Source organism: Zonotrichia albicollis, chromosome 11, assembly GCF_047830755.1.
Source record: "Zonotrichia albicollis isolate bZonAlb1 chromosome 11, bZonAlb1.hap1, whole genome shotgun sequence".
Taxonomy (NCBI): Eukaryota; Metazoa; Chordata; class Aves; order Passeriformes; family Passerellidae; genus Zonotrichia; species Zonotrichia albicollis.
In genome coordinates, this window is record NC_133829.1 from 7,721,570 (window position 1) to 7,733,847 (window position 12,278).

The window sequence follows — 12,278 nt, forward strand, 5'->3', positions numbered from 1 at the left end:
GATTAAATGTCTCTGCTTCCCTCAATCTGTTTTGCTGTGCAGATGGTTGTGGTGGCAGAAACTTGAAGCTTTCCAGCATGCTGTTAGTCAATAGCTGATGTCACACGTGTTTGCTTCCAAGGGGTTTTGATGTAGCTGCACTGAGTACAGAAAGTACTTCTGAGGCTCTTTACTGCTCTCCTTTACTCGTGCTGTAAAGGAGAGTTAGGCTTTGGTATGGTGTGTGCTGGTAGTGTTTTTCCATTTGGAAGCAGCAGCTGTGGTAGGGAGCAGACAGTTCTGGAGCTTTTCCTGGAAGCCCCGAGTCCCCATCGATTTGTTGTGCCTGTGGGAAGGCAGTTCTAATGGCAAGTATTGCTTACACTGGTATGGGCACAGGCTGTGAAAGAGCTTTCTCTTTTATTGGCAGCATCAAGTTCTTGTAACAAGCCTTCTTGCATGTGCACTGGTGTTAATTAGGTGGCTGTGTCTGAGCCTCCTGTGGCTCCCACCGTGGTGAAGTGTGATATATTGTAACATCTCAAAAAGCAAGTGTGGGAACAGGCAGAGAGTGTTTACAAGCTTCCATCTGTAGGAGTGAGCTGCCTTGCTAATCTTGAATAAAAGTAGCAGAAACTTCTTTCAGACTGGCTTCACACTTCAGTAACATTGTGGATACTGCAAAGTAGAGAAGAGTATCCTGCTAATCCTAGTGCTTTAAATAGGAACAGATTTGGGTAGGTTTTCTGAGTACAATGTCTCGCTGCCTTGCAGAGATGGAGTCTCTCTGCTCGTGAAGTTGCATTTGCACACTGCAGATGAGTTAACACTGTAGGCAAGTGAGCTAGTCTGGGGTCTGTCCACTTTCAATGAATTTCACGTGCAGATGGATCAGAGTTGGTTATGACTTACATAAATAGCTTGCCATGTCTGTGATGGTACCTTTGGATAAATTTGTGTTCATCCTTTCCAGCTGAGGAATGCAGCTTGATCATTAATAATCAATTTGCTTTCCCCCCACAGGGTAGCTCAGGCAGCACGTGGATCGGTGACAAGTCTGCTGAGGACTGGCAATTTTTTCTAGCTTGAAGAAAATTGAAATAGGTAAGACTTGGCTTGTCACTTAGCTTATTTGGGTTACCCATGTTTCTTAGGAAAGACCCAGGGAAAAACCTGTCCTTTCACCAGTAAATGCAGCCAGCTGTTTGAACTGTATATTCAAAATAAGCTGGATCAGTTTAAGAATTTGATTTCAAGCAGGAAGGATATATTTTTTTATACTACTTTGCTTCTGTTCCTTTACTCTGAAGACTAGATATTCATCTAGTCCTTCAGCTGCAGAACTGCAGTGAATAAAAAGAAATGCTGAAAATGCCAGTACATAAAGTGGCCATCTTAAGTGCAGGCAGGATTTAGTACCAGTGTTCTCATGGAACTGCAAGACTCAGGCTGAGGAGCTGACAGTAGTTCTTTCAGGTGCTCCTTTTCAAGTCTGGCTTGGACACCTGTGAAGGAACACATGTCCAAAGCTGCCAAGGTGCCTTTATAGCCTGTCTTTTCACCCAGCTCCTGTTTGACCTGGCTAGTCTTGGCCAGGATCCTGCATTTATTGACTGGCTGCTGATACCTGAGACACTGGTGCTGTTCTAGGGCAGCACTGATTAGGAAAAAATCTCCTTCACAGCTGATCATCCAGTTTTCCTTCTGTTGGTCTGGGTGTTTAGAACAATACTAACTAAATTTTCTTCCAACTCAGATGTTGGTATGCTAGGATTTCCTGGCAGTGTTGGCTGACAAATCTACTTGTGTATTTAACATGACAGTTGATATTCATATCCAATGCTATATTTCTTGAAGCTGTAATGTTGTTTTTTATCTGCAGGCTGAAAATGAGTACAATATTGGAAACCTCTGAGCTGCCAGCAGTGTTTGATGGGGTGAAGCTAGCTGCAGTTGCTGCTGTTCTGTATGTTATCGTTCGCTGCTTGAATTTAAAAAGCCCCACTGCCCCTCCTGAACTCATTTACCAGGACTCAGCTTTGGCTCGCTTTCTACTCAAATCCTGCCCACTTCTGACCAAAGAGTAAGTGGTATATTTTTTCCATGCTGACCTGTATTATAGGAAGAAGACCTGCATTTATCCATTCTTCCTCATGTGTTTCATAGACTTGGGTTCAAATGAATGTCAGGGTATACGGTTACTAAAATAAATCTTTTTAGCATTTCTTCATCTCAGGTACCTGGATTTGACCAAGCCTTGTTGTGTGAAGTCTTTCACAGATACATAGAAAAAGTCATCACTGTCCATCTTTATAGAAGAAGATACAGAATATCATCTGTATGCTGATGTTATACTATAGCAGCACCAAGAGCTCACTGTGCAAATAGGGGAGGGATGGATGCAGTTAGCACTTGTTCATGATCTTGTACTCCTTTTTATTAGGGAAGGAGTCTGTTGGGGCTCACAGGAGGGAAGCATTTTCATGGTGTGTCAGTGCCCTTATAATGAACACAGGGTTGGCTATTAGTTTTAAAGTGCCTGCTCTTATCAGAAGTACTTCAAGTTGATTGAAAACTAATGAAATTTATTACTGGTAGAGCACATCCTAACTAGTTTAATAAAGTAATGACATAGAGGTCAGCTCCAAGCCTGTTGAATGCACTTTGAAATTGACCTTGTGTCAGCTGTGTATTTGAGCAGGCTGATCCCTGATCTTCCATTCCAAGACCCCCAGAATCAGTGCAGCTGCCCTCAGCTTCACCAAGAACATTCTCCAATAATAGCAAGCATTTAGTACAATTTCATGAGGCTTTGGAGGGACAAGGACTTTGATTACAGTATTTCTCTTCTGCAATCACTTTGAAAACTTGCAAGTCCTATTTAGAAGCTTTAAGTACATCAATTATATAGTAAGTGCTGAGTGCAGCTGCATGAACTTTCCTTTTGGATCTCAAAAGTCAAGCTGACTTAAGGATAGTCATTTTAGGGGAGATGAGAGGCTTTTAGCAGTGCTGTGTTCAGTGCCTTGATTACATAAGGTTTAAGATGTTAGGCCATGGGATCTGTAAACTTTTAGAGGAAACAAAGCATTGTTATCTGTTGAAATTGGAACCCAGAGAGGTTTCTGTGATGTACTCCATTATGTTAGTGATAACATAAATGTGTTTGTATTCTTGATTATGTGTACTGCTTTAAATGCAAAGCAATTCCTTTCCTAAAAAATACCTTGAGGGGGTTTGAGTTACGTGGTATTTCTGGTAGTTGCCATCCCAGTGTTGTACTCCAGTATGACATGTCCCTAGTCACTGAAGGAGCAAGCATGAAGCTGATTACCTGCCTTGAAGGCATATTGGTATCAGGCTAGTCTTTGGAAATGGATTGTAAGCTAATTTAGAGTCCATTTCCCTGCTATTTCAGCTCTGTTCTCACAGCACAGGCTCCTAGCACTGCTGTATTATTGACTTTCAGTTGGAGAATACAGCATTCCCAAAAGAGTGAAAATGCAAAACATGGCCGGCAGTATTTAGGCATCTGTTGCGCATTAATTGCAGGAGTGGTGAGCTGCTTGCAGAACCCTGGTGTTGTGTTGGTTGTGTGCAAGTTTGATTTGTTTGCTTTCTGTGGATCAGCTGAGCTTAGGCTTGCCAGCTTCTCTGAAAATTGTAGCAGTCCTCTCCAGTACCTGGCTCTTGGGCAAAATATTGTCTGAAAGACTTCCATGACAAAAGGAACCAAACTCAGCTGAAACAAACAAGATGTGTCAATAGGTAACTGTTCAGTCCTCTAACCTCTCTATCTCTGTTAAGGAAGACAGCACTGTTAGGAATGTAATTGTTGTTGGGTATTGAAAGGGTTTACAGGAAAGACAGCTCTAAGATGTATATGTGATTATTTCTTTTTACTATTCTAGTGATGTTATCACAAACTTTTTTTTTTTCAATGTAGGAATTTTTTAAAAATCAAAGAAATCCTGTCTTTAGGCATAAAAGTCACTTGGAGACTACAGGGAAACAAATGTATTTAAATTCCTGCAATTATGCATGAAACTGTTTGTAGGATAATTAGGAAAAAGCTATGTGAAAACAGCTTGTGCAGTACTCCACCAAAAAATCTTGCAAGGCTTTGATTACTTGCTAATTATTCAGAGTGTTAGGAAAGCTGATTAGGCAGCTCTTTTCAGATTCTACCATGAAAGCAAAATAAGTAGCCCAGCAATCCCTTCTATTAGTACTGGGTTTGTTGTCAAATCTGTTTTAAGACCAATTCTTTGGTGCAGAGGAATGTTCATAGCTGTGAGCTGACTTTCAGACCTGGCTTGTTCAGCTCCTGCCTAAGGGAGGAAGGGGTGAGGACATTGCTATGAAAAACAGGCTGGCAGGGAGAAAGAATAACTTTATTTCTGCTATCTATGCAGGTGTTTAAAAATTCCTAGAGTAAACACTTTTGGACTTTATTTTCCCTTCATGGCGCAATCCTCCCCTCTGGTCTAATTCAGTGCATTGTAACTGCGGTGTCATTCAGTAAGCCAAGTGGTGGTGGATGAATAATTTAAGAACTTTGAATTGTAAAACTGCCTGAGATGGCTGTGTGCCAGGTACCTTGTACTTGTAGATGTTAGTACTGGTTTTTACAGTTCTGTAAACTGCCAGAAACCTTCTACGTATCTGCCAAACATTGGGAAGCAAGAGAATCTGTCTTCCTAGAGCTCATATTCTCTTACCCCTTTTTCCATTGCTCTGACCCTGTCCAGCTCTGTACTTTGGCTTACCAAGTGAAGTACCATAATCAGGCTTTTCCATTCAAATTGCTGCTTCTTATATGGAAGCTCTTGCCATTCAGCACAGCTATTGGTGCCCTTGAGCACTTGGGCCCAACTGCTGGTGGCAGCTGTGTCCTTTTCCTGCCTTTCAAAAGGGTACAGAAAGTCCTTCATCTGCTCTTATTCCTGTAGAAATGCAGTGCTGGCTCTTTGATTCATGAGGGTAAATTGGCCAGTGCGTGCTGTGCTAGGTTAGACATTTTTGGCTGTTTACAGTTTATTCTAACAAAGTGTGGGTATCTTTATTTCTGTAGAGATGTGGCACGTGCCATCCGTATCGAAAATAATTATCCTTGCTGTCTGCACACTTTTTATCATCAGTAAAGGCAAGCTCCTCAAAGATTGAGGCAAATGACTGTCAAGCCTGTTAGTAAACACTGTCAAAGATCCAGTCTACATCCTTCTTATCCTTTGTTTGCACACCAACCTATGCTGGGTGAGCAGGCTGCCTGGTACCAGAAGACTCTTTTACACTGTCACTGCTTTTCTTGTAGATGCAAGGAGATGAGTAGTCAGAAAACCTGTCTTCAAGCTTTTCAGTGCTCTTTTCTTCCCCCTAATAGCAAAGCAGTGTTTGATCCCTGTCAACTCCTAGGTGTTTTACTCTGGGAGGAACACTTCCAGGAGAATAATAAACTAGAAGAACAGTATTACCCCTGAAGCTTTGGCAAGTGAACATGCTGAGAGGTAGAGGAGAATGGCAGCTCCCTGTTGGTAAGTTCAAGCTTTGACCTTGCAGAGGAAGCAGCCTCGGGGGTCTGAGTTTTTGCTGGGTGCTGTGGTATTGGCAGAAGCCTTGTGTTCTCCAGCTCTTATCAGCAAGGGAGATTTGAAGTGCTGTAAATCCTCATGCCTTGTTTTGACTAAAATACTTCTTGTATTTTAGTGGGGGAGGAGGGGTGTGATGGGCTCTTTGCTAAATAAAAGCTTCTTAAATGGTGAAGGAGGTGGTTTAGCCAAGGGGTCAGTCAGTACTTTTAAATAGTTCTGACTTCACACAGGTACTGTGGGCAGCAGACAAACACTTCTACTCCATTTTTCTTTTTTGAGACTCAGGGAATGTAGAAGCTCCATAACTTGCTTAAAAATTTTTGTTGCAATTTTTTTTTGCTGTGTCCTCATCGCACTGAGCAGTCTAGCTGAGCTGATGCAGAAAAAGCTGCTTTCTACATATTTGGGATCAAGGGCTGAACCCTGCAGACTTTTATAAGTGTTTTCTTGATTGGAATTTAATTTGCATTCCCTAGCATCAAATAAAGGACAAGGATCAAAGTTTGATTTTGTAAAGCATTCTTTAAATACCTCCAAACTGCTCTGTAAAGGGGAAAATAATTTCTTACCTGTTGTAATGCAAGCAAAAGTTCTTAGAATATCTTGACATTGACAATTTGTAGACTGTTTTCTCACCATCAGTATCCAGTGTGCACATAAAGGCCATGTAAGAGTTAATGTTTAAAGTGTTAATCTCCTCAGATGAAATGAAGCAATGCACCAGAAATAAGCCTGTTGCTGAACTTCCACTTCACATCTTTGAGGACCTGAATGCTGATGCCTGCTAATAAAAATAGCACAGTTTTTATGTACTTTGTGTGAGCTGCTTATACAGCTGCTGATTTCCTAAATTCCTGCATACTGGATTATGTATGTGCTTTAAAATGATAATCTACTGCCTGAGAGCCACTAAATTTAATCTATAATCACATGTTGGAATTGTTTTAAATATTAAAATGCCAGGATAAATTTTTTGGGAAAACTGAAGAGTTGGCTTCTTCTTGAGCACTGTGGGCAGCCACCTATCAAGATGTGAGGCTGTGCTGCACAGCTGGAATGCAGGTTTGGAGCTCAAACACTGACACTGGTGAGCAGATTTATGTAACTGGCTGTGAATTCACTTAGCCACTTAGGAGTGGTGAACTCTGTACTTGCTGGGCCATGTAAGTGACCTTCCATAATGAGTAAATGTCATCTCCAGGCCTGTTCTCTCTGCCTTCTGTTATAGAGTTACTGGAAGCTACAGGGCTGCTTACTGGAAGACATAACTGCTTTAAATATTTATCATGATTCAGGGTGCCTGCTATCTATTGCAACTGACCAAAACAGGGAAATGAACCAGTTAAAAAGCCTTTGTGTCTGGGGAAAGCTCAGGAGCCATTTTTGGTTCACAGAAATAAAAATCTCCATTTTTGGTACAACGCAACTTTTCCCTTGGAATTTTTTTTATCAGCACGTGCTTGTCTGGGTTGTGGTGTTATGCAGTCCTTGTCCTCATGTGGAGGCCTTGGCAAGAGGTCCTCCTGGCTGGTGTTCACTGCTCCTGTCACCATCAGCCACTATTGCATAACAGTGGAAATGCTGCTTATGGGACATGGTGTTCGTTCCTGGGTTTTTGTACATCTGGGAGCAGCTTCTCTGGAGCAGGACACGGAGCAATATGTACTGAACCATCTCTGTGCTGTGCTGGAATAATCTCTGCAGCACACTGCTTTTCAGAAGCATTTCAGCTTATAGCAGACAGAGAGGAAGGAGTTGAAAATCTGCTGTGTCCTTGAGTGCTTTCCTTGTTTCTACTTGTTATGAATGCTGGAGGAAAGCTACCTGCTTTTGAGTGAAGGGCTCTTGTTTGGAAGACATGGTTAAATTTAGCAGTAATTATAGTTTTAGCATAAAATGTGAAGGGCAGTATTCAAATGCCCCTTAGACTAAATACTCAGTTGCTCAGTCTGCATGGTTGTGTTGCATCTTGCTGAGCTTGTTTTCTTAAGGTAAACCACAGGAACAATGCCCTGAGTACATGCTCTTCTGTCTGCAGGATGGTTGTTTCGGAGAAGCATCTTTTTTCAGCTGTTTGCCCGGAGGAATGTTAACTTCACTACAAAACAATCTGTTCTAGCTCTTGCTATCAGCACTGGGTAGTTAGGTTTTTTCAGCTGAGTTGAGGATAGGAATGTCTTTGGAGCTGCTTTTCACATGATAGGCTTAAATAAAATTGATCTGATCTGTCCTTACAGCGGAGAAAGGCTTTTGCACAATTCCTGGCAAGTTTTCTCCCTCACCAGTGTGGCATCATGTACCTTCAGGACTGAAGAGTTCTTTCCATACTTTCTTCTTTCAGTGGGTTTAGTAAAAGAAAGCTGAAAGTCCACACAAACCCTGTATAAAAAGATGAACTATCCTTCAGCCTTGTGCAGTCTTGCATCATTAGGCACAGTACTTGCTCTTGGAAGTTCTTGTAGATTTTGTCTCAGCAAGAGACATAAAAGTCACATGAAGATTTCAAAAATAGATTTGCCCATTGGCAAAATGGAGGGTCAACAGAAATAGTGTGACAAGCAGATCATATGTCTGATTCTGCTATAGATTATAAGGGTACCTTGTCCTCAGCTGAGAACAGATTTTACCTGAATTCAGTAAAAGAAAGGAATCACTCTTACTGTAAAGGCTTTACAGGGTTTTGTAGTAGGTTAAATTGGCTTGGTAAACAGAAATAATATTTTTATTAGCTGCCTGGTTTTGCATCATTCTGGTAAGGTAAATTCTAATCTGTCTTAGTTTTTCCACTGATAATACAAGATCTGTGCTATCTGGGCAGCTTCCTTCCCTTTCGCTGTTAAAGTGTCGTCGTGCTCAGTGTCCTGAGCCTGGATTAAGGAATGTATTTTGCTTCACAAGTCTGTTGCTTAAAGGCTGATGGGCCTAAACAAAAAGACTGGTGAGATAAAAAGCTTCTGCCTGAACATTTGCATGTATTTCAGAGCTTCAGCTGCTTTAAAACTTATTTCTAGAGCAAACTAGAAATATGTCTAATGCCTCAGTAGGGGTTACAAATCTCTGCATCAGAGTGCTATGCACATTACTCATGCTGAAGCTTTGACTGTAAGAAGTCCCCCTCATAGATGAGGGAAAAGCATGGGGAGAAAGTGGCCATACTGCTGCTTTTGTCTTGCTAAACAACCCCAAGTGGTTTTTATTTGATAGGAAGCATTTTTATGGCGTCTGGGGGAGGAGGGAGTTGCGGATATGACACATAAGCACTGGCGTGGGGAAAGGTCCAGCTGTATGAAGAGGGAGTGTCAGAGCACAGAGGTAGGGTTTCTGTCACATTCTAGTGGATTATGGGCTTAAGCAGTAAATTTGTGTGCTGAGCTGCCTAGGTTTTTTGTGAACACAGAAGAACACGATCTCTGCTTCATAAGCTCTCTCAAAGTGAAAAGGAATAATTGCAGGAAGCCCTAAACACAAGCCCTAAACACAACAGGGAGGGCGTTGCTAATCCCTCAGGATCCAAGGTGAAGTCAGAAGCTCTCAAGCTTCCTCTGGGTACCCTGGTCTGTGCACCAGAGACCACAGTTCTTTAATTGGAAGTGTGTTCCTTGGGACGGCTGTTCTCCTCAACAATAAATCATTCATGCTTTCCTGTTGAGAGCTGATGTAACTCTCTTTTTCAAGGCATTGGCTCAGTCTCCTTAGAGTGACCAGGTGACTTGCCCACATGGTGGTGGTGCTAGGGCACAGTATGTTTCCTGTTAAACCACTTGCAGTTCTGCTTGTGCTAAAAAAATCTGATAACTAAGCCTTTAATGCTTTCCAGCTCATAGCAATGTTTCTCACATATCTTTTTTGAGGCCCTGTAAGCCAGGAAAAGAGAGACAATCTGCTTTGTCACATAGCTTTAAATATACCCTTGATAAGCATAAGTAATTGGTAGACTCACCCCTCTTACTGAAAGGGATTTGTTACTCAGTGAAGTTTGGTCAGTTCTGACTGATTCTCTTAACACTGTCCCAACTTTTACCTAATTCTGAAAGGCAAAATCAGCCTGTACTGTGCTCTTTGCTTAACTTAGTAAAACAAACAGTTCTGTGTAAAATGGTCCCAACCAGCAAGTCTTGGGGCTTTCCCTTTTCTGGAACTCGGTGTGAATCCTGTTGTTTGTGCCACTGGCTTGTACAGTCAAGTGCTTACACAGGTTCATGTGGCTCAACCCAGGAGGCTTCAGTGTTTCAATTAAAACAGATTTACAGCACTGTACAATTCTGGAGGTCACTGTGGTTGGTTGGCAACATGCACTCTCAATCTCACCCAGACACAAGGCCTCTGTGTATTTAGTGAGAAGCATTTGTTCCTCTAACATCTCAATATAGGGAATGTCTGGGGTTTGGCTCCTGCTGCTGCTATGAGTGCTGATTTTTCAGCTTGGAGAGTGTTTTGGTCTCTCCCCTTGTGTAAGGCTGCAAAGATCACTGCTGCCATTTGAGTCAGAGCAAAAGCAATTCCGTATTTGTTGCTCTATTTGGGAGCTGGTGAGATTTGTTATGGGAGTGCTGATGTGTTCTCAAGGGCTTGTTAACACAGCAGGGGTAAGCAATCAATTACTGCCTTTCAGGTACATTCCACCCCTCATCTGGGGAAAGAGTGGGCATATCCAGACAGCTCTTTATGGAAAAATGGGGAGAGTGAGATCACCACATCCAAATGGACATCGCAAGTACCTGACCATGCCAGATGGAGCAACAGCCACCTTTGATCTCTTTGAGCCACGCTCTGAGCACTGCACTGGAGGTCAGTCCAACAGCTGCTCCCTGCATCTAGCTGCTAACCTTGACTGTGTGCTCTGTCCCTCATCTACAGATGCCTGTGACTCCCATTTGGCCCTCAGAAAAAGCAGATTTCTCTTTTTAAACTGTCAGTGTTGAGATCTTCATGGTACAGTGCTGCACTAGGACAGTTAGTGTTATCTTTATTGCTGTGAGCAGTGCTTTTCTAATGAGATAAAAATTCAGTGGCTAGAGCTGGTAATGTTGGAGCTTTGCACAAGAGAGTTACAGTTAATTTGAAGTGCATATGATAATCCTGAATGTAATTTACTGTGCTTACTTGAATTACAGCAATTACTTTCTTGGTTGATGAAATGATATCTTGTTAAACTAGTGAACAGTGTCAGCAGATCAAATATCATTAGATTAGCCACAAAGTAGATGATGGTTAATGTCAGCTGATCAGAATGTCTGTGCTTAGCAGAGCTGCATTTGGAAAATCTGCATTACACCCAGCTCTAGAGGGGAAATGAGGGAGAAATAGCATAACCAATCTCCTTGGAGTGCTGGGCTTCACAGCTTCCACGCACGTTGCAGTCACAACAGGCTGTCAGAAGGCAGAACATGTGTAGCATCAAAAATGTCCTTCAGACAGAAGAATGTACTCGGGGTCTCTCATCAGTGCCTGGAGGACTGTTTGCACAGCTTTCCCTGAAGCTAAAAACTGTTCCTCTCCCATAGCATGAATGACTTTTTCCCATCTGAAGCACTAGAGCTGCTGGTCTCCTGTCCCATACAGGATTTTTGGCAGACTGGTAGGAATTCTAGCTTGCTTGTGGTGGGTGGTTTCCCACGGATCTGAAATGGAAACCTTCCGACTCTCTTAATTTGCATGAAGTGACATTTGCTGAACTTCCCTCTCTTTCTGAACACAGAGGATGTCACAATGGTGATCTGCCCAGGGATTGCCAACCACAGTGAGAAGCAGTACATCCGCACCTTTGTTGACTATGCCCAGAAAAATGGCTACAGATGTGCTGTGCTCAATCACCTGGGAGCCCTGCCAAACATTGAGCTCACTTCACCACGGATGTTTACCTATGGTAGGTACTTCATGGTACCTGGGGAATTTATTTTCAGCCTCATGGAACTTCTAGGGATTGATCAGCCTCCTCCAGAATAACAGAACTGCTGTACCTCAGTGGGGGTAAAACAGTTTTGTACTGTTTCTTAAGAACTAAACTGAATTTACATGGTAGGAAGAGAGGAGGCTAATACTAAATTCACTTTTGTCTCTTCTGCAAGCTTTTACACATGTTGTCTCATCAAGGAAGCAGTTTTTTGTAAGAAAAATTTTGGGGAAAAAAGCCCTTTTGTGCCTACCCAGAGCCTATTCAAATGATTTTAGTGATACTGAATTTGCCAGTTTGATGGAATGTGAAACAAACACGTCTCTGAAGGATAAATGCCACTTCTGAGGCTTTGTAAAATACAGCCTGAGAGGAGTTTGTACCAGCCTATCCAGAAAGTACATTTATATCTTAGGGGGTTCATGTGAGGATTTGCTCTTGGATGTAACACAAGTCAACAACAGCAAGAGTACAGGAGTGTGACAATAAAACTACAGAAGTGGGTTGTGCTTAACTGCCATGATTATGGCATACTCTCACCTTGAGTATAAGGAAGTCTTTCTTAACCTAGAAATTAAAAGGAATAAATGATCTGAAACTGTGTGAAGGGTGACTCCAGCCTTAATTGCCCTTTTGGTGAGTAATGTGATCCTTGTAGAATGGGGCCTCTTTGCCTGTGACCTAATCTGCTTGTTCCTGAGCTCTCTTGAGCCCTCATCTCCCTCTTTACTGTAAGTATCTATAGGCACCCTGTCAATTCTGTGTTTAGCAGACTTTAGGATTTATTTTTTAAAGTTAGCTGCACTACTGCTTAG

At 42.2% G+C, this 12,278-nt stretch overlaps 1 protein-coding gene across 1 annotated transcript in view; it reads left to right on the top strand.

Moving 5' to 3' along the window:
- Nucleotides 1-12,278, top strand: part of ABHD2 (abhydrolase domain containing 2, acylglycerol lipase) — a 34,284-nt gene that overhangs the window by 8,774 nt on the left and 13,232 nt on the right. The window contains exons 2-5 of the mRNA XM_005483438.4: nt 1,003-1,083; nt 1,862-2,062; nt 10,183-10,358; nt 11,269-11,436. Coding sequence (XP_005483495.1) covers nt 1,869-2,062; nt 10,183-10,358; nt 11,269-11,436 — 538 coding nt within the window. The 5' untranslated portion in view covers nt 1,003-1,083; nt 1,862-1,868. The remainder of the gene's footprint in view (nt 1-1,002; nt 1,084-1,861; nt 2,063-10,182; nt 10,359-11,268; nt 11,437-12,278) is intronic.